The sequence below is a fragment of the Cebidichthys violaceus genome, unplaced genomic scaffold (genome assembly GCF_023349555.1).
Source record: "Cebidichthys violaceus isolate CVI_PGR_0920_01 unplaced genomic scaffold, fCebVio1.0.p SCAF_52, whole genome shotgun sequence".
NCBI lineage: Eukaryota > Metazoa > Chordata > Actinopteri > Perciformes > Stichaeidae > Cebidichthys > Cebidichthys violaceus.
The window spans coordinates 218,273-240,868 of NW_027176728.1; the positions used below are offsets into that span (position 1 = coordinate 218,273).

General features: G+C 40.7%; 1 protein-coding gene across 1 annotated transcript in view; it reads left to right on the plus strand.

Annotated features, from left to right (window-relative positions):
* The window catches only part of kcnc3a (potassium voltage-gated channel, Shaw-related subfamily, member 3a), a 55,002-nt gene extending 44,754 nt beyond the window's left edge, over nucleotides 1-10,248 (plus strand). The window contains exon 5 of the mRNA XM_068731564.1: nucleotides 6,831-10,248. Coding sequence (XP_068587665.1) covers nucleotides 6,831-6,844 — 14 coding nt within the window. The 3' untranslated portion in view covers nucleotides 6,845-10,248. The remainder of the gene's footprint in view (nucleotides 1-6,830) is intronic.
* Nucleotides 10,249-22,596: the final 12,348 nt, after the last annotated feature.

Sequence of the window (22,596 nt, forward strand, 5' to 3'; positions counted from 1 at the left end):
GTTGGACCTTCGTGTTTCTGTTCAGTTATGTCGTGTCTGCAGCGCAACACGCGTGTGCACGTGGATGTTTGTGTGGGCATGAGTGTGTGTATGTGTCCGGACCTGCATCTACCTCTCTACAAAGATGCACAACTTGGAAAAATACTTTTTTTTTTTTTTTTTGCTTCCGCAAGACAGAAAGGAAGAAATCATTCTTTCAGCTTAGTTTTGATATTTTTTAAATTAACAAGCTTTGTGTGGTCACATGATGATGCCATCTTTCTGTCACTGAGTGTACTTTTTTTTTTTTTGAAGGTTTTCCCTAAATATAAGTGTTGTTTCTTTTTTTTTGTTTTAAACTGTATTTTTCTGATGTTGCAAGAAAAGTTATTGATTTATTGAAAGAACAACAATGTCAGACTTGTTCTCTGTTTTAGACAGTAATTATGTGTCTGTTGGTTAAGTGTTTAAATCCCTTGTACTCATCTCGCGCTCTCACTTTCCTGCTCCCCCGCCAGAAAGTAACAGATAGCTCTCAGTCGGATGGAAATCATTCCCTTTGAGTTGCATTAGATTCCCATAAGAGCACATAGACGCCTTTTTTTCAGAGGAAGGTTCTGTGCGCTGAGGTATCTCCTTCCTGTTACTTTTTTTTTTTTTTGCAGTATTGGAAGGTGAGAGCCCCAAATGAGGAGACTATGTCCGAGGAGCATATCACTGTTGATTTAAAGAATCGGTTCAACATTTTGGGGAAAGCACGCTACGTTATGAGCTGTAGCCAGGAAGCGATGAGCCTAGTTTAGATTCAAGACTTGAAGCAGAGGAAAGATAGCTAGCCTAGCTATGTCCAAACGCAACAAAAAAAAAAAAAAGTATACATTATATAGAACATAGAACAAAAATGTGCTTTTTTTTTTTGGTGCTCACCAAAAAATAGTAACGGCACACAACTTTTAGCGAGAGCTTGTTAATAAAGTGAGCTATAGAGGAGTTGATACACAGCTGTTTCCCCCCTTCATTGCCTCCTTACTCTGGCTCATCTCACTCTCAAAGGATGTGAATAAGTGGGGCGGGGGGGGGGGGGGTCCCCAAAATGTTGAGCTATCTCTTTAACATTATGTGACCCTGATTTTTCTGTTTCCTGTTTATCCTCATGCTGATGCTGGGCATCACTATCCAGTTTTTGCAAGTTGGAGAATAATTTTAACCTCCAAGTCCTGTTAGCACACCACACACACACACACACACACACACTCACACATATATATGTAAACACACACTCCAGTCTCTCTACTGAATCTGTCTATTGTTTCTGAACATCTCATCCTCTCTTTATTCTCCTCTCCCCTTCCCATCGTCCACTTGTTGTTGCGTCTGCCGCTTCCCCAAAGGCCACTGCTGATTGGTCGCTTTTGTCCCGGTGATTGTACATATGTAAAGTTTGCGTTGTATATGAATCTGCATGGGTTTCCATTGCAAGCAATAAGGATACTGATATGACTAATAATGTGAGGAGGTTTGATAAGATTTTAGTCTCGAGCTTAATGAATGTGTATATATCGTTTAGACTACTAAGAGTGTGTATGGATGTGTGTGTGTTAAGATGCATACATATGCACTAACAAAGCATGCAGGACAAAAAAATGTTCACCTCTTTTGAATGCAAGAAGAGGGAGGACGGGCTGACATTATGCATGCCGAAATGCTATGATGCTATTGGTCGGAAGAGACCAAGTTAGGTACTGTAACGGGGTTACCGGGAGGGGGTGGGAAAGTTTATTTTTGCAGGAAGGGGCGGGGTTACATTTCTGGTAGGTCTTGTATAGCTGCTTTCTTATCAAAACTTGAGAGACTTATGATAAGAGAAACATATTAACAATCGTAGCTTATGATATATTTTTTTTTCTTCTTCTTTCTTGTTTTTTTTGCTTCTCTTTTCACAGAGAACTGTTCTGAAAGCCCCACGCTTATCAGATATATGCAAAAAGAAGCAGTAACTGTGAACTAACGCTAACACATGAAAAACAAATCCAGCTTCTTCCATCATTGTCTCGACTCCTCTTCTGCAAGAGAGAGGAGAGGGAGACCGTTCTCCTCCCCAAGATACCTCCTCACCTAGAACTGTCTCCTCCATCACTTCATTCTGCCCCACCTCATGTTTCATTTCCTTCCGTCCTGTTATATTGTCTACACTTGCATTTAAAGTGCAGTGAGTTCAAAAGGAAAGGATACTTCTGCAATGTGAGAATGCAATGATTCAACACAAGATCCTAAAAAAACCCCCACAGGGCCAGATTAACCTGCCAGGGTTCCTCCGGGCACCTCTGAGCTGCGGGCCCCTTTAGAGTGAACCCACTCCAACCCACTTTCTATTCATGTTTGATTTAAATCGATTGAATGCAAATGTATTTAAGGATGCTCACCATGTAAGCATAATACAGTATCGGACCGTATATAAGATGATCTTGATTAATAAGACCATTTTGAAGACACAAAACCCTTTCTGGCTTATTATTCAGACTACTCTTTTGTAAACCTGAAATACTTCCATTAAAGCAGAATATAAATCACGTGGGTTGTTCCCTATACAAAGAGCTTTCTCCATGATTTCTCCATTATTTCAAAAACAAAAACCCATTGACTTTGAGAAGAGGGAACTGCAAGTGGAAAAATGCCATCTCATTTCCAGGTTTTAGGACACATCCCAGCAGCACTCACTACCTTCCATTAAAAGAATAAATAAAATTGATGTTGTGCCTTGTTGTATATTCTGGCCAATTCAGTATCAAATGCAACATTGCGTCAAAAAACGTAAAAACCCCATGGAATATCGTTACTTCCATTTGTGTTGTGTAGTTCCTGCTGAAACAAGTCCATAGATGTAAACCAGGCAGATTGATTTGACAGGACTGTCTAAACGCAAGAACCTTTTTAATTTTAGTTTATTTTGCGCTCAAACCACTATCTCTAAAAGTACGTTGCTTTAGCTGCTTTGGCTCACCTAGGTCGTTATTTGTCGCACCGATTATTTGTTTTTCTAACATAAGCAATAAACTATTTGCTAGATATTCTAGAAAGGGTCTCTGAATGTAACCCGGGTTTTGCAGGACCAATGTTCTTGTTGAGTCTGCTTCAGCACTGCATAGAACCATTGATTTATTAAATTTTTTTGCCCCAAAAAGATCTTTGAAGAAGTCATATTTAGAAACCACACTGCAGAGGCACCCTTCAAAATTCAAACTTTTTTTCCTCTTGAATTTGCTAAGCTCCTGCCCCTCGTTGCCCATGTTCCTCCCGTCTCCATCAATTCACAACTCAGGTATCTCTTTCTCAACCTCCCCCTCTGTGCCCCCATGTTCCTGTCCACCCACGTTTCCTTTAAGATGTACTGTATGTATTAAAAAAGGGAGAGATAACAAACAAACAAAAAGTGTTCCTCTCTCTTCTGTCCCTGTGAATTCCATGTGCTCTGTTTTGTGCCCCCCCCCCCTCCTTTAAAAAAAAAAATGCTTGTCCAACTGTGCTTCCTGTCTTCTCCTTGTGTGGTTTCTGCCCCGTCTCTCCGCCCTTTCCCGATAACCGTGTCCCTCTTTTTGAGAGACTTTATGCCCCCAACACACCATCCCCCCCCCCCCCCCCCCCCCACCCCGAAGTCTCTCACAGCGAAAACCAAAAAGGGAGTCAAATTGGAGCAGCTTCGCATCGAGAAAAAAAAAAAAAGGTTTGGCCAGACACTGGATTTCACCGAAGAGGAAGACAGGAACGGACATTTAAATGAATGACAAAAAAAGACTATGTAGATCGGGGGGGGGGGGGGGGTTGTGCTGTCAAACGATGTGTTCTGAGATTGTCAGCCGAGCAGCGTCAGAGGGAGGAGATGGAGGAGTTTGGGGAAGACAGAAAAGTATGGTGATGATGATGATGATGAGGAGGAAAGAAAGAAAGAAGCAGAAATCGCTTCTCCATGTAAGAATGTGTACCTCACCGTTGCTCCTGTGCACTGTCTTTGCTCCTTGTGTCGTGTTTCCTCACCTGTGCGTGATTCAGTGTTGGTGTGACATTTTCGTTTTTTGTGTTCTGTGTGTTCCCTGTGTTGTGTGCCGCACTCTTGTTTCCTTACCTTTTTTTCTTTTCTTTTGTGTGTACCACACCTGGGTCAAACAGCCTTTCGCAAACACCACCTCCGTTTTATCCCACACAGGTGCAGAGGAATTGTCATCCGGGGCAAACTGCACCGGAGTGAAATGAATTAGAAAGGAGCCGACCTGATGCAGCTAAAACCCTGCGTGGTCTGCCGGTCAAAGTGGGATGAAACGAAAACCAAAAAAAATTAAAAACGATTTGGCCAAGGTCTGGTCTGTACATGTGCAGGACACACCAACTGAGATGTTCCACTCTCAGCTCTTGGTCTGGATTTCATGCCCAGTCCTGGTTGGCTGCAGTCCTCTGGTTTGAGCTTTGAAATCTTTTTAATTTTGCTAAGTCTGTGACCTCGATGTTGTCCGGTCTCATCAGGCTTCTTAATTAGCGTCCAAAGATTTGTTATATCAGAGGACTGAGCAGCCCCCTCCTCCCGAGGACTTCTGCTGATTGTATCTGTGTGTGTGTGTGTGTGTGTGTGTGTGTGTGTGTGTGTGTATGTGTGTGTGTGTGTGTGTGTGTGTGTGAGTGAGTTACAGAGACGCTAGAGTGTGTCACGTTGAAGCTCTGTGTTCTTGGTGTTCTTGCATGTTGGCCGGGCTGGGCGAGCTTTGTGGTGGTGTCTTTTCTTTGCTTCACCGGTGTGTTTGGCCCTATCATTTCCTTGCCTTGGTGTGCAGTATTATACTGCTGATGTTACAACTATTTCATACTGAGCACCGCTGGAAATTACAGTTTAGGGTTAGGAACACACGGTCTGCCATCGTAGAAGTCTTTCAATTTCTACATTCTCGCTACGACCTGAGAGGATTCTGTTTGGAAAGCAATATAAAAGAACGAAGGGTTTCTACAATGGCTAACACTATAAATCTCATTTACGATGAAAGAAACTCCCACGGCCTCTTTCCCAACAGCATCTTTGGGATTCAATCTGTTGACGTTAAAGACAGAAAGAATTGTTTGCTGCACTAGGCTCTGTATTCAGTGTCTCATATGTCATGAATTAGACAGAAATAAAAGCTGCAGCTAAGTTCATATTTAAAACAAAATTTAAATCTCAATTTAAGGTCAATTTATCAACTTTTTCTGTAGCTTTTGACCACATCTCACTGTCTTCATCTACAGATGTCATTATCACTTGTGATGAAAGAAGCACTTTCTTTGCTGAACGTACCATTACAACAAATACTTTGTTACAAGTAAAGGTCCTGCAACAGAAAAGTGTACATAAAGTACAATCAAAGGGGTTGTGAGATGATTAAAGGTGATGAGTAATTCCCCTATACAGATGTATATTATATTTTTGGGGACTTCTCTCTGCTTATTATTCAAATAAACCATCTGAACAGTTTAAAGGGGAAATCTCTTTTTGGCTGAACTTCTAACAACTCATAGACATCTGAAATATGTGACGAGTGGACCCCAGCTAGATACAGATTGTCCTGTAATGGGCCACAAACCAAAACCAACAGATTGTGAATCACTGGTTTAATCCTGCAATGTGCTTGAACGCTGCAGAAAAAGATAGTACTGCATAAAAGGCCAAAATGTAAGACGTATTCCAACACAGTGATCGTTCCCTGTCTTGATGCTTTTGGGAAACAGGTTTATATCTAATGTGGTTCCACACTTCAGAAAGATACCAAATCATCTTTAAAGAAATGGAAGTCAAAAGAAGCTGTAAATGATGGTGGGTAAAATAATTGTCAGTTTTGCTCATTTTGTGTACTTAAATCTCCTGGCCAACTCTGATAGATCTGTGTTGAGTTGCACCAGATGTTCAGAAATCCATCACTAAAAAGAATGTTTTTTATAAATGTAGGTATTTGATTTATTTATGCATGCATACATGGATAAATATGTGTTCATGAGTATTTGTACAGTTTAGAGTTTGCGCTAACTAAACCAACACTTTTAGCTCATTTAGTCAAACGTTATTGCCGTAACGTTTTGTAATTTGAGATATGTCGTGCTATTTTTGTGAACTGTAATTCAAAATCTTCAAGCTTTAGGTCATTATTATCAACGTATGTCGACCAGTACTACCAGTGTTACCTCTTTCACTCGTCACTCTAAACGGATCATATATTAGCTTAATGTTAATATAACGTTAGCTTTGTCAGTTGCTCCAGTTAGCTACACGACAAAAACACACAGCAGTTAGTGGGTGTAAATGTTAACTAATCGATATGTTAGAACTAGTTTATGAGGACAGACCAGTTTTAATTCAGTGACGCATACAATTCAACTTAATAGAATTTGTTAGAACTATGCTAAGCTGGAATTTTACGAACAGCTGGTGCAACTGGCTCAGCAGATGCCATTATGAATGATTGTGAAAACAAAGAAAACAATACTTTACCCACCTGGATCACTCCACTTACTGACAGTATGGTGTTAAATGGGCTTTGACCTGCAACTGCACCAGACCTGGATGTTACTAAATAAACCTACAATTAAAATCAGTTTTGAAATCATTACAAAGTGCTTCATCTGAAATATCTAGTTCTCATCTACAACATGGTGTTTTCTAATGAATGATAATGTTTCGATGAAGCTATTGCGAGCTGTACACTCGCACAAAAAACCTCTTTAATTATTGAATCGGCTTTCATCAAACGCTATGCCATGGTCTGGTGTCTGAGGGTCAACAGTCATGACTTATTCACTGCAAACCCTCAGTAAATTCTCTTTTCTTTCTTCCCTTTCAGTGCTGAGTTTCTAACCCCCCCTCCCCCCCTCCCCCCATCCTCTACGAGAAGAGGAGGAAAAACAGTAATACATTGAAAGCGTTGCTCCTCCATCTCCCCCGACGGGATTCACTGTAGAAACCGGGGAGGGAGATAGAGAGAAAGAGAAAGGAAGAAGACGAGCGGTGGAAATCGCCGCTGACGTGAACATTTTCATCATCCGTGTGACACATTCATATGCAACCTCGCCGTCGATCCCAACGAAGAACAACGGTCACAATCACATATAAGCTATTTTTAAAGATGGGGAGTAAAAAAAAAGAAATAAAAAAAAAATTCTGTCTCTTTTGAACTGATTTTCAGAGCAAACCACTGCATGGATGCTCCCCTATGACAGACATGCGACGAGGATGCCCTCTATTTAACTTGTGTTGTTGCTTTACCCTTTTTATTTGAAAAAAACTTCATCCGCAGCTGTTGATTTCCAGTTGGATGCCTCATTATTTTGGCACTCAAAGCACTATGCAAGGTGACGGGTGGTTCATCGTGATGTCTAACAGCTCCCAGCGGAGTCCGATCCGGTGTCGGCGCTAATCTCTGCTGAGCTACACAGGACCTCTAACAAGCGGGCTGAAATCTACTCATACATATCAGAAAACATTGGCCACATCACATGTAACACTTGACATGCTCCTGTATTTGATATCATCTGAATCTTCCTGGAGACGGCTGACATCTTTGGGTCTTCATGTTCAACTGACCGGTCTGAATGTCGAGGCCCCAGCAAATGTCAAAGAGCCAGTTTTCATCCACCTGGTGATGGAATTACACAAAGACACACACGGATGGAAGGACCGGACGAGACGACTGGCCGTGACATCTGCCGGCTAAAACTCAAAGATGTGACTGACCCTCTTTCTCACTATCCCCCCCCCCCCGCATCTCAGCATCGCTGCTGCTCCTCCTCTTTAACGAAACTGCATGGCATGAACGAAACCAATTAAAATCAGAAGAAAGACAGCCAAGAACACAATGGATGGATTAAAAAAAGGGGGGTGGGGGGGGGAAGAACGGACGGAGTCCATTAGAGAGACCATCTTTTTTCTTTTTCTTTTTTTCACGCAGCAATGTCAATGCAAATTCATCATCACCCACTTTTTACCCCCCCCTCCCCTCAAACTGGCTGCTAATATTTGCAAAACAGCATCTCCTGCAGCAAACTGCTTTCTCTGAAGGCACGATGGATGAGGAGGAGCCCCCTCCCCCTCTGAGGGAAGGAGGGGGGGAGGGGGGGAGGGGGGGAGGGATTTCTGCAGACCATACACTCTATACCTCTGGAGATGTGGGGCGAGAAGATATAGAGGCTTTTTAAAGAAAGCAGGTATTCAGCAGGAGCGGGAGAAGATCTTTGAGAAACTATTCTAGGGACAAAAAAAAAAAAAAAAATGGCAATGATTGCAAATTAGAAATGCATTTTTATGACATTGTTTACCAGCATGAATATTCTGCATGACTTCTGCAAGCCATTCTGATCTCCCCCATGAATAACAGGGCTAGAAATTGAGAATTTAAATGTGAAAACTTAACAAAAATTATGTTATATGCAACAAATTAAAACAAATGTAGGATTACGTTTAAAAAAAAAAAAAAATCTTTTTATGATAAAACACAAATGATTAAGAAGAAAAGGGTTGCAACATCTATCCTGTTTTATTTTCTTCACAAGAAAATCTTAGGAGCCCCACCCCACCCTAACCCCTCTAAAACCCAAGAAGACTCCTCCCAACTACTGCAAGTATTTATTCTGCTACAACAAGTTTGTCTACTACTTCAACTTCTCACCCGACTGCTACTCTGCTTCTTCTTCCTCCTCTTCTTCTTCTCTTTCTTCTTCCTCTTGTAGCCTTTTACCAGAACCCTTATCAGAAACTCTCTCCAATGGCAGCTGTGTGTGTGTGTCCGAGTGACAATGTGGACCCAGGACTATCAAATTGAGCTTGTACTGAACTGTGCCGTCCACTCAGAGATGTCGTTGATCGCACGTGTTTAAATTGAAAATGTCTGTTGTCCCATTCTTTTGGGACTTTTTCTTGACCTTGATGTCCACGGCAACGCCACACTCTCAAGGTAAGAAGGGTCATCGAAAGTCTCGGGTCAAGGTGTGTGAAAAGTTACAGTTAGGTCTGAAAAGGTACAAGATGGCTGCCTCATCATCCAGGGCTGTTATTCCACTCTGTTCAAGGAGAATGTATTGTCAGGGTTGGTATTAGAAGTATTTTATGGCTGTATATGGATGAAATTATCAAAAATATTTTGTATGTGCCACTGAAGTAGGAACAAACACAGGGCCGTAGCCAGGAATTCAGAAGTGCCAAAGTCCAAATCCCTCAGCTCAACTATATCCACATGTTATGTAATCATATAATTTTTTTCCAATTATAATAAATCAAATTTGATCTCCCTTACATTATTGTTGTCAGGTATAAAAAATAGTTTTACCTAAAAACCAAAGAGTCCCACGCAAAAACTGAAACAAAGAAGAAAGTGCAAGAACCTTTTTGGCCTACGGCCTAAAAACGATCAAATTAATGTCAAATACATACGAAATGACCTCGGACAATATGAGATCCAAACTGATGTCATTGGCAATGTTCGCTCCAGTAGCTTTTTCATGGTGTAGCTTTACCAAATCTGCCCTTTGACTCTTTAACTTGTTTATTGAAGGGGATTGATCATTCACTAACCCTTGAGTTTACAGAATGTAGCCACAGTATTGCTCAGGTAAAGCTCCTGTATTGTTTACATTTTCACGCTCTTGTTTTTTTAAAATAGTGCAGGAAAATATTCACTTTCTCCTGGAATTGTATGAAAGCGTAGCTTCATTTAAAGTGTATTCATTTTACTGAATGAGGTTCAGTATTCAAATATTTTTGACTGATAATACCGACTTTGTTGATGATCTCAATTGAAACAATGTGAGCCTACGATCACAGCGTATCTTATCAGGGTCAGAACTGAAATTGGAACACACAGACATCATACACAGGCTGATGGCGAATGAAGGGAGTGAAAGCTGAGTGAAGACAGCATCCGTGAACAAAACTGAACTTGCTGGTCGGTGAGAATGTACGCAATAACACCAACATGCAGATGTTAGCGTTCAGCTCAGACCAGCGTTAATGTTTGAACAACAGCTCCTGTTCACGGTGGTTCCCCATGGGTGAGAGGCAGCCACCTTGGTTCTATGTGTTCAAACCTGGGTTGGCCGAGTACCCGTGTCATCCAGAAGCAAGGATGCTCTGCTGGGCTGTGAGGGGGGGGTATTTTCTCAAAAACTCTGGACGGTTTCAGAAAAAGTAGATAAACAGAAGGAAACACGCAGATAATTGAAATGCCTTGAAAGGTGGCAGAAGCACTTTGTGTGGACTGAAAGCTAGAGGACAGATCTGTTATCACAAAAAAAACCTGTAGATTGTAATTGTCATTTCTTTGTCTTCTCATGTCTTTATTTTGAATCTCATGTGAGAATTAACGGTTATTTTTGACGGTTATTATTATGGCCATTTGCTCTGTGTTGATAGGTATTTGGTTTATGAGACTATGTGGGGCCCACCACAAAATTGTTTTTGAAACGTTGTAGGTATGGATGGATTACTGAACAGACCTTGCAGGCACAGGCCGAGTATCCCATAGGTAAAGGGCTCGCTGGGCAAGAACCTCTGTCTTCATGTGGCTGAAAGCATTTCTTCTTGGAAAGTCAATCAAATTATGACAAACGGACACAAAACGATCACAAAGTGACTCAAATGACTACAAAGACACACAAAACTACTTAAAAGAAACACAAATTCCCTAAAAAGACGTGCAAAATGATAACAAAGAGATGGAAAAGCTACCACAAAGCAATTGCAAAGACACTCAAACAGAGAATCTTTCAGTCTTGGCGCTTTTGACATGCTTGTGCCCTGGGCCCGTTGTCTCGTAGTCCATCCATGTGTGTTCATTCATTTTGTGGCTGACATACAGTAGGGCTATAACAAAAAGTGTTCGTTCGTGACTTGTTCCCCTATTTCATCTTTGATGCTCTTGAATGACAGAAAACAAACATTCGACATATCAGCACTCTCCTGTTGTCACTGCTTTTGCCAAACTCATCAGCCAGAGAAGTTTATCAGCTGTACTTCAAGCTTTTCAATAAGGGCTATTGAGCTAAAATAGTCTACCCCCGGGATGTGTGGACTGCACCCTCACAGCATGTTTCTTTGGACCCATTGTCACATTGCTTGAGCTGCTAGGGGACAACATTTTTCTGCAAGCTACATTCTTTGTATTGAACTGAATTCTTGGAAATGGCAATTCATGCAAGATGTGCTGGGTCTGCGACATTAAATAGATTTTGGTTCATATGCGAAGTAGAACACCATGTTACCAAGGACAGCAGAAAAGGTCCTTTGCACACTTGATGAATTGCGGGATTGGACAGTGCTGTGCACTCAAAGACTACTTTGCTTAAGTATTTTGAGGATTAATAAACGTCATAAAGAGTGCATGCAGCTACTGAATCCAATAACTTGAATGGCCATAACTGACAAATACTTAATCACCTGTCTGGTTCCAATTTTGGTTTGCACTACGTTGTGCATTATGTACTGTTTGGTATCCATGCTCTGTTAAGAATTACTGTACGTTGTCACACTCCACAACATAAAGAAATCATTGAGAGTTTTTTTTAGACATACACACTATCCTCTGTATCATTCTGGGGTCTAGAGTCTTGACAAATTACATGGGGCCAAAACTCGAATAGAAAACGGGGCCTATCTCAGGAATACACAGTATCAGAAATCTGAGAGGTGGAATGTTGAGATGTCATGATGCTGCAGTATGTATTTTCAGGAAAGTTTCAAGTTTCAAATATTAGTTTCGAATGAACATTGTGATCCCTTCAGTGGATCCCGCTACTTGAAGCGCGGAAGTAAATCTTTCTGTATTTTGGTCTATACTGTGTCCAACTGTCCTTCCACACTGCACTAGGTCTCATTGCTTCCAGGGTCTTCTGCTTTTTCTATGTGGGTACTGTACGTGACAGGAATCAGATCTGACATTTCATATCACTTGTCTTCTTAAAGGTTTAAAGTACAGCTTCAGAAATGTCAATAATAATAGCCTACTATGTACCGTACTGTAGCTATACCAAGGAGAACGCAACTTCCTTCAGTGTCATGAATTGTTTCGGTTTTATATTGCCTTCAGCATTTGTTTACATGTCGTATATATTTTGTAAAACATGCAATTATGATGAATTATGATCATGAAGATTATGACAGTGGATCGATAAATGCTTTTGTTTTCGAGCATGCAGTGAACATACAGATAGCTTATGCATGCGCCAGTTGGGTTGAAGGCTTCATGGTATTGGGCTGTTGGAGGAAAAACTGTTTATGTGTCTCAGATGGGGTTTGGCGGGTTTAGTGGGGGGCTAATGTGGCTATCATAGGTAACCGAGACAGAAGACTATTAACCTGGTCACACACCTTACGTCTCTGCAGAACGAATGCCTACAAGGTGACGTCTGTCATGGCCTTACCCCTCTCTGTAGATGTAAAACGTAAAGCTTTTAGAGCAATAAAACAGTACGTAATTGAGCCAGCCATGTTATTAGACAATATTGCCAATCAAAATTGCCCATACATTTTTGTGTTGCTACCTACAGGCTGTGAAAGTGATGTAGCATTAAAGATATACTACACAAATGTATTGACCATCCATAAAGTTGGAAGTCTTGTGAGAGGCAGATTATAAAAAGCAAGGGTGAAAATTTAAGCAGCTGAGGCCAAGGTAGTTTGACTTTTATTCCTTAGCATGGGTCAAGCGCTAAAAAGGCTGGCTCATACCATTCCCATAATGCAACATTGGTATTTCACCCTTGCTGCCAGGTGAACTCGGCATTTTTGCATCGTAGGCTCGGTTAACAGCAGTCGTTCCCAAACAATTTGGTGTAACGCAAGTGTAATGAAGACTGTTCTATTAAAGACTAAGGCGATTGGCTCAAGACCTCACGGAAACCCTGATGGTCCAACCAGAAACTCTCCTGGGTCGTCGTAACGCAGTGTGTTTCGAAGCACAAAAATTGCAAAAGGATTTATTGACATTGAAAGGTTGAAAAATCCCCAATCCTCTGGTTTGAGAACACTTAGCTGCCAGAGTAAAGGTAGTCAATGTCTCCAATGTCTTGTTTAAGATGCTTCAATGGTTCATGGGATATGGGTACATTGGATCCACCCCTCTCCCTCCATACATTTCCTAAGGCATGTTGCTTTAGAAACTAACCTAAATTATTCATAAAAAGAGACCTGCACGGCAGGAGGAGGAGAAGAAGAAGTGATGGCTGCGCAGTTCTAGACAGTCAAATGGAAACCTTGATTATTCCACTAGTAGTGGGAACCGAGCAATAATGGTATAGGGTCTTTTTTTTAAGGTTTTGGTTCCATGTGCGTACGTGTGTCCAAGAATGTGTGTGTTTGTCTCTATAAATGACTCGTGTGCAAGAAAGGAAGCATGCTGTGCAAACTGAGCTAAGCCACACCCCTGTGAGAAGACTGACATCTGAGCTAACTAATAGTGCAACTTTACTTGAAACCCAAACGACGACCAAACATATCAGGACGAAGACGCATAGGAGCGTCTCTGCCCACTGTCACCCTACCCCCCCACCCCACCTTCATTCAACGCCGATTGGAGTTTTAGAGGGCCTTCGTTGCAAATGTTTCTGCAAAGCTCTCGGACGTCTGGCCACACCCCTAATCAGTGATGTCAGAGTTGGTGTTTTCCTTTCGAGAGCAGAAAATAAAACACCTGGTGTGACATCAAAGATATGGGTGTGGTCACACACAAATTTGTCCAGACAATGTGGGCAAGTGGAGCTATGCTAAATCTAGCTAACCTAGACCTTTGACAAAGCTGATACTAGCTGATTTTGGCCCAGCTCCGCTAGCCTACGCTGTGTGGATACTCAGCTCGCCTAAAATCATACATTTTTAGACGAAATACATTCAAGCTTGTAAGTGGAGTTAAGCATATTTTGACACGCTATTTTTTTCCAAGGTGAAAAATGAACTTTCATGATCTGTTTCAGTTTGAAGCTAGCAAGTTGGGCTCTAAAACTCCAGTCTGCATTTCTTGCAGCAACTTCTCCTTCTCTCCATCCCATGCTCCTCACCTCTCCTCTCTCTCTCTCTCTCTCTCTCTCTCTCTCTCTCTCTCTCTCTCTCTCTCTCCCTCCTTTCCTCCTCTTCCTCCTCCCCTCCCCCTCCTTCAGTTATTTTGAGGAAGAAGCTTCTTTTTGCATCCCTTGTTCTTGTGTTTTTCTATCCTTTTTTTTTTTTTTTGTTGGGGGGGAGATGAATTCTAAATGCATGCGTGGGAAACTTTAAAATGCTGACTTAACCTAATTGCGAATGGCCATGTGAAGGGAAGCCTCTCCTCCGTGGGGGTAAAAAAAAGCGAAAGGCTCTCGTCTTTCCCTCTTCCTTTCTCTGTCAGGTTAGAAGATGCAGTGACACACACTCATTCACTTAGTTTTTTTCATTCTTGTGCTTCCTTTTCATGCAGGCAGGGGCATTCTTCATACAGCCACTTTTCACAGGGCAGCAGACTGTGATGTAATCACTTTCTGGAGGCAAACGGGCTCAGTTTCATGAGTCCAATCGTGGTTTTCCAGAGGCTTCCCAGCGCCGGTGTGTCGAGGCTTTGGCGGGTTTTTTGTGAACTCACTTACTCGCCATTTCAGAACATATCCTATGCATATTTTTGGGTCATCTTTCTCTTTATTTTTTTACAACTTGTCACTGAATCACAGATGTTGAGGTCATGGAAAACGTGCCTCTCTCCACTTGTCTGTTCAGATCAAATAAATCCGTTATCTCCACTCATTTCAGGTTTTTCGTTTGTATCTTGTGTTCATTTTGCTGTGCCTTCTCTTACCCATTTTTCATTTTTTTATAAACAGGAAACCACATCATGCTTTAAGTACAGATTCAGCTATTTGGACAGTCCTTAAATGGACACACTGGGGTCCATTTCACTGTTGACCAATCGTTTGGTTGACGATCCCACAACAGGGATAAATATTTGGTGTGTGTCGACTGGAAAGTGGCAGAGAAAAAGAGAAGGATGAAAGAGAGACAAGAGGCTTCCCTCCATTAATGAACGGGGTTTATGCTATAAATACTGATGCTGGATATAATTTTATTGTCACTAAACTGAAGAGAGCAAAATAAAATAAAAAGAATAAAGAACTGTATAAAATATATTTCAATGGAATGTTTATTATTTACCTTTTCTATTTTTGAAACATGTAAAAAACAAAAAAGGTGAAACTGTAATAATTCAACAGCATTTGTGAAAAAGAGACTTATAAAACCAGTTCTGTTGTTAAAATGTATGAAGGTTTGACTGTGAATGCTGATTTACCTGAGCAACTCTTCTCCTTTACCGATAGGATAAATAAAAACCAGATGAATAATTTAAAAAAAAAAAAAATCACAAAACTACTGGGAAAAAGCAAACAAATTCAGTTTAAAGAGAAAACATAGAAAACATAATAAAAACATTAAAAGCTTATGCCAAAACTTTCCATTTGCGTCCTGTGCCTTTTTTTTGTGTTTGCTTTACAGCTGTGATCAATTTTCACAGTGATGCAGAATTCACTACGAGTAATCGCCACACAGTTTTTATACTTTATACATTATGAGTAAAGGTACCTGTACTATACTGTTTTCATTTAATGCTGCTTTATACTTCAACTCCACTAAATTTCAGATGGAGATATTGAACTCGTTACTGCATCACATTCATTTGATAACGTATTACTTTGCAGATGAACATTTTAACAAGACATGTTTTAGCTTATAGTAAATTAAACCACCCAACTGTATTTAAAATGAATATGATTAGGTGTGTTGCGTTTGCCAGCTGTGTCTGCATTGAGCACTGCTGTTTTGTGTGACTAAACTGCGATTTTTGCAGCCAAAAACAAGATTGAATGCACCAAGCTGTGTGGCCGATTAGCCGCATGCTAAGTTGCAGCTTTATACAGCAGAGTGTGTATGTACTGGTAGTTCCGTTAGCTGTTAGCCGAACACACCAAACAACGCAATGAAAGTGAGTGATCTAACAACCGCTGATGCACACTCTAATGGGCTGTAAAGCGTTGTGAAACACACATTCAAACTATAAGGTCAAAGGTAGTGAGTGAGGAGTCAGCTGGCAGTATGAAACAGGCAATAGAAGGTGCTTGAGAAAGTGTGAGACACCGCAACCAGGTGGTCCTTTAGCATGCAGCCGTAACTGGGCACCCAAATTCTAAAGGAGTTTGCTGTAGCACAATCACTCACCAATCCTCCTGGCAAATAATAATAATTAAATACTTGGTAAAAACCCAACCTCAGCAAGTTACTTGCATGTCAAATCTAAGAATACCCTTAAATCCTCTCATGTTATATTGTTTCTTAAACAATATACTCACTCAACGTATAACACATTTGGGACAGGTATCTTGCAACCGAAGAGTCCGTCACCTTCAGTCAGGCTATTGTGTGGGTCACTCCACAATTGCAGATATGTTTTTTTAAATGCGCGTGAAGCCATATGGGACAAGCTGGGAGAAGAATACAGGCCACCACAAAACTACCCCAGTACACACACAAAACTACACTAGTACACACAAAAACTACACCAGTACACACACAAAACTACACAAGTACACACACAAAACTACACTAGTACACACACAAAACTATACCAGTACATACACAAAACTACCAGTACATACACAAAACTACACCAAAATACCAGTACATACACAGAACTACCAGTACATACACGAAACTACCAGTACATCATGCAACTATACCAGTGCATACATAAAACTACCAGTGCATACACAAAACCACCAGTACACACATGCAACTATACCAGTACACACATGCAACTATACCAGTACACACATGAAACTATACCAGTACACACATGAAACTACCAGTACACACATGAAACTACCAGTGCACACACTACTGTACCTTCAGCTGCTGTCAGATGGTTTGGTCATTTTAACTTGAGATTCAGATAAAGAATGATCTATTTGTAGAACGTGTGTGTATGCTGCACCATACGATCATCCTTCATCATACCTTACTATATCCAGTGCAGACGTGACGTTACATGACCACATTTACAGTTTTTCTTGATTGCTTTGACCTGCTTAAAGAAACTGGGATCCACTCGGTTTTCATCGTCACTGTCTCAGCAGAGCACAAGACACCTCTTGCAAATGTGTTAACCCTTTCTCATTGGATTGACACATTTTCCCCACCCTTTTGCAGAACAGTTAACACGGATGTCATTCAAGGAGTCCAAACTCCATTGTTTTAGCTATGGTAACCAAAAAGAAACCATCTGTTCCTAACTGTTAGAAACTACCTACATCAGTATGAAATCACTGAAGCACCTGTTTGACACTCCTTCACACAAATCTTCAATTAGCAATCAGTCTGCAGGCCTTAAAAGGTGCAGCGTCTGGGTTGTTCTTTGCCAACATGGATGGAAGAGGTCTAAGGCAGATGAGAGTGAAAGTAAGAGGTAGAGGGGTCCGAGGAAGAGGAGTCCAAGGGCGAGGTGGAGGTATAGTTGGAAGGGCTCAGGTTTCTAATGAAATTCGGGCAACTGTTATTGATCACGTTATCAATCATGGCCTTTCACTGAGAGAGGCTGGACAAAGAGTCCAACCTGTGCTAAACAGAAACATTGTTGCATCCATTGTCAGAATTTTTCGACAGGAAAACAGGTAATGTTGCTGTACAGTATATACAGAAATATCCTCAGTGATATACTTTATGTAATTGTTTCCTCACTCCCATTACATGTATTCTTTGTAGAATCCAAAGGCTACCATTCTCTGGTGGTAGAGGGAGAACTTTTAGTGCTGAGCAGGAGGCAGCTGTTGTGAACATGGTTGTGGCAAACAATGCCATAAGGCTGCGTGAAATCAGGGCAGCAGTGATCGCAGATCAGGGCATGTTTAGGAACATCAACAACGTGAGTGTGACCACCATTGACCGCATCCTAAGAAGGAACCATATGGCCATGAAGCAGCTCTATACAGTTCCATTTCAAAGGAACTCTGACGTTGTGAAGGAGGCCAGATGCCAATATGTGGAGGTAAGGAAACATTACTACAGTATACTGTAATGCCTTGTCATATCATGCAGTTAGAGTCAACTGGAGTCACTTTTCTTGTCATTTTGTCTTTTTTTACTTGGAGAATAATGGAGCTTGAAGCTGAGGGGCCACATCATGTCTTCATTTATGTTGATGAAGCCGGCTTCAATCTCTGTAAAGTGAGGAGACGTGGAAGGAACCTCATTGGGTACAGGGCCACTATCACAGTTCCAGGACAGAGGGGCGCCAACATAACCATGTGTGCTGCCATCTCCAATGATGGTGTCCTATGCCATATCCCCACTATTGGCCCATACAACACCGAGCGCCTCATAATATTCCTGAATGCACTTCATGACAGGCTGATCCCACCTGAGGAGAGAGGGCTGTTGAGGCCTGGCATGCCACTCTTCGTCATTATCTGGGACAATGTGGCGTTCCACCACTCTCGCCTTGTCAATGAGTGGTTTGCAGTACACCCTCGAATGATGATGCAGTTCCTTCCAGCATATTCCCCATTTTTTAATCCCATAGAGGAGTTCTTCAGTGCTTGGAGGTGGAAGGTTTATGATCACCGTCCCTATGAGCAGATGCCCTTGCTGAATGCAATGACTGCTGCTGCCCAAGAAATAGGTGCAGAGGAATGTCAAGGTTGGATAAGGCATGCAAGAAGATTTTTCCCTCGGTGCATTGCAAGAGAGGATATTGAATGTGATGTGGATGAGGCCATGTGGCCCCATCGTCAAGACAGAAGAGACTGAGTATCAATAGTGGCTATTTCTTACACTTTACTGTAATAGATTTTATTTTGGTTTACATGTATTTTGTGTAATATTTAAAGTATTTCAGTTTTCAGCCACAGTTTGAAAAAAAGAATCAATGGAATCAATAAAATTTGCATCAAAGCATTTCTGATTCTGGATCCAATTCTTTGCAAGAAGGCAAATTTGACAACAAATGGCACTGGCATGAAAGCTACGTACAGTAATTGGCTACAATGACAAGCAATGGTGCACTGATTCGCACTGAGTGCTGTATTTTGTATTTTGTTGTCCACTGTGTAATGGTTGATTGGAAGAGCTCATACACTTGTTTGCAAGTTGTGTTGTTTGAAGGCAAAATTTGCTTTTGTTGCATATTTTAAATGTTTTGGCACGGTTAGAGCCTTTTGCAAACAAAATGTGTCATTTCGACCATGAGTGCCACTGTTTCGGCCTGTGTGTTAACTGTTTTGAAAATGTGGAGTTTGAGTTGACTGCTGCATCAAAGCAATCAAGAAAAACTGTAACAACTAAACACACACATAACAGCATTTGTACACTGCAGAGAAATGATTATAGAAAACTGGCACTGGCCTGAACTGTTGATATGAACAAAATAACTAAATCATGACAACAACAAACAACAACAAACGCACACACGTCTGTTCCCTTTGCCTGTTAACTGGATATGAAAAAGAAACATTTAATAAAGTGCATTTATTTTTGAAAAAAGGGGGGGACATTTATTTTTTCTTTAAATATGTACAAGAAAAATAACTTAAAAAAAAAAAAATCAGTTTTGAACAAAACAATGCTGGTTCGCTCCCCGTGTTAGATTGCCACCCAGATATTTTATCTACTAGTTCAAAATTCAGCACCACAGTGTTGGCTTCATAAATAATATTGTGAATTTCAAAATTCCAAATACTTCTTCACTGGCAAAGGCAACCTGGCTTTTCAGGAAAAGCTCATCCTTTGAGGTGTGTGTGTGTGTGTGTGTGTGTGTGTGTGTGTGTGTGTGTGTGTGTGTGTGTGTGTGTGTGTGTGTCTATTGGAAACACTATATTTTGTGAAACTATTGCATTCCATCAATATAAAAGTATGTAAATATTATACTATGTGTTAATATTTGTTAAAATATTGATTTGCTTCGTGTTTGGTGTGAACACAACATTATATGATGACGTTGAGTCGATTGCTAGCACACACTGCCGCTTGTTTTTTTTCAGTTTAAATGAAATTTGCGATGCTTTACATGCCCATAAATTGTACTTTCATTTATTTGTGTGTTTGGCTAACAGCTAACGGAACAAACAGTGGACGAAATGAGGACTTTGAGCCGATGGCCTGCACACATCTCCACTTATTTCTGAGTTTGTTTTTGTTTTACGAGCTTACAGCCCGATGGAGTCGAGACGGGAGGGTCGGCCAGATGTGTGTTGTCATTCAATCACAAAATCCAGCCATGGTTGTTACAGACACACCTGACGGAGATTTGCTCCGCTGAGTGCGCCTGTCTAGTTAAGCAATTTGGGAATAGTGATGATGCTCAAATGTTGTAATGCATTATATTGTAATAAAACATGCATCATTGACTCATTTCAGAAGATTTGTTTGTTTAACTTTAAATAAGATAATGCCAATTAGTATAATAACAAAAAAGTGTGGTTGCAATGTTGCGTCTGTCACTTTTTACATAGAAACCAACTTACTCGCCAGATAAATACAGTAGGTACGCCAAAACATGTGCGAGTCAATCTACCATTGTCAACAACCGAATCACTTGTGGGATGGACTGACATGAGAGGATCTAGCTACCTTGCTAAATTCAGTCTGGCTTATTTAGGGCCTGGGGCATGTTTGATGAAGTCAGCCTCTCCTCAACAAAACGTTCCAGAAAACCAAGAAGCGTTCATGAATTTTTAACTTCCTTTTAATTCAACTCTGTCCGATTTCCTCTTCTTAATGCGTTTGTGTCTCAAGTATTTCCATTTCCTCCGGGCCTTTGTAAATAGGATGCAGTGACGAGCTAACGGTAGTTAAGTTATGCAACGTTGTACATCGTTGCACATTCGACAGACTGACAGGATGTTACGGTTGACTGTCTTGGTGTTTATAATGCTTTTTGTTGTTACTATTAATGAGGGGAAAGTGCATAACATCACGAACGTGAAGGTTAATTGTCAGCGCTAATGTACTGCAAAGAGAGTGCTGTTAATGTACGCTGTGGGATGGAATGCATTACAACGCAGCCAGGTCTCTGCAGGACTCTGCGCTGAGCTACAGTCACCTCTCTACATGAACATTAAAATGAACTGGCCCTAGTATAAGTGGTTTCTAAGTATACTCTTTTTTCTTATTGCATAAAGTGGTCTCCATGATGTCATTTTGTTCAAATTTGGGAAATAAATGGGTTTTTTTTTGTCACTCATTATGTAAAAAGAAATATGAATATATACATACATATGTAGACAGTCTGATCTAAATTACTTAAATGACTTAGAACAAGTGAAACAAAGCCTGTGAGGTGTTTGTTGTAATACTCATTCTGTCCACAAGAGGCTGACGTTCACCTCTGACGCATGTTCTAAAAGTCACAGATTAGTGCCAATAAAAACGCATATCTAGCCCACAAACAGACAGAACAGTAATGTGACATAACAATGTGCCTTGTGTTTAAAGTGCGTGGATAAATACAACTCAAATATGACAACGTGTATGAGCTTTTAAACTGAAATTTGAGAACATTTTTACAAACTGAATATGATTTGTGGCATTGTGACCATGCCAGATTACTGAGAAATATGCAACACTTATGTTTGAAAGCTTGTGGTAGTCGTCCATATGTGAAGATTTACACAAAAAGCATATGTATGTATATACATGTTTCTATTTATTTATTTTGTGTTTATTGAAGATATTTGTACTTTGAATTCTGTGTGGAAACAACAAGACGTGGGTCAAGTGTCATTTGACAGTTGACCCGAAGCAACTGGAAATATTATCCGTTCAGTCTGACATCATCTTTTTACTGTAAAGTGAGACCAGTATTCTTGTCCTACACCCCCCTCTAGTGGACACACACAGCACATCACTCTCGTTACATTGGTGGATTCAGGTCCAGGGCCACATTTTTTTTTTGCAAGTTTGAATACATATTGTGTTGTAAATATGCATGATGACTGTCTTTTCTTTCTAAGAACTATATGAGACAGCAACATAGATGCAATTTAGCGTCATCGTCCATGACACGTCCTGAAAAAACGTATTTCAACTGATCAAAGTCTCGTCAAAAACACTAAATAGTATTCCTTCAAACAACCGGATTTATGTTTCTCCACAAAAACTGAATTTTACAAGATTAAATTGGAACACATCATGTTATAATTTGCCCAATACTAATTGTTACCGAGTAGAGCGTGAGCGCATTGTAACGTAAGTCAGTGCAACCTCTGCTAACGTTAGCTCTGCTACGTGTTAGGGAGCTTATTCTGAGCAGCATGACGGGAACGAATTGCAATAGTTCAAGTTCCTTGTTATGCTGCAGGCGTGACAAACTGCGAGCTTAATGTCTTCTTCCCTCGTGCTGACACTGGCTGACCTGTCATCATCCAAAACACGAAGACCAGGTCGATCGATAGGCGCTTCTCTAGAATGAACTCAAACATTGTGATACAGAAATCAGTTATGAAATATGAACCGTGTGTGTGCACCATACGGTGACAAAATTGGGGTTTTTACAAATGATTGTATAATCCTTGAAATGAAGTGTTTGATTTTTTTGCAAACGATCTGAGGAGTTCCGCTGC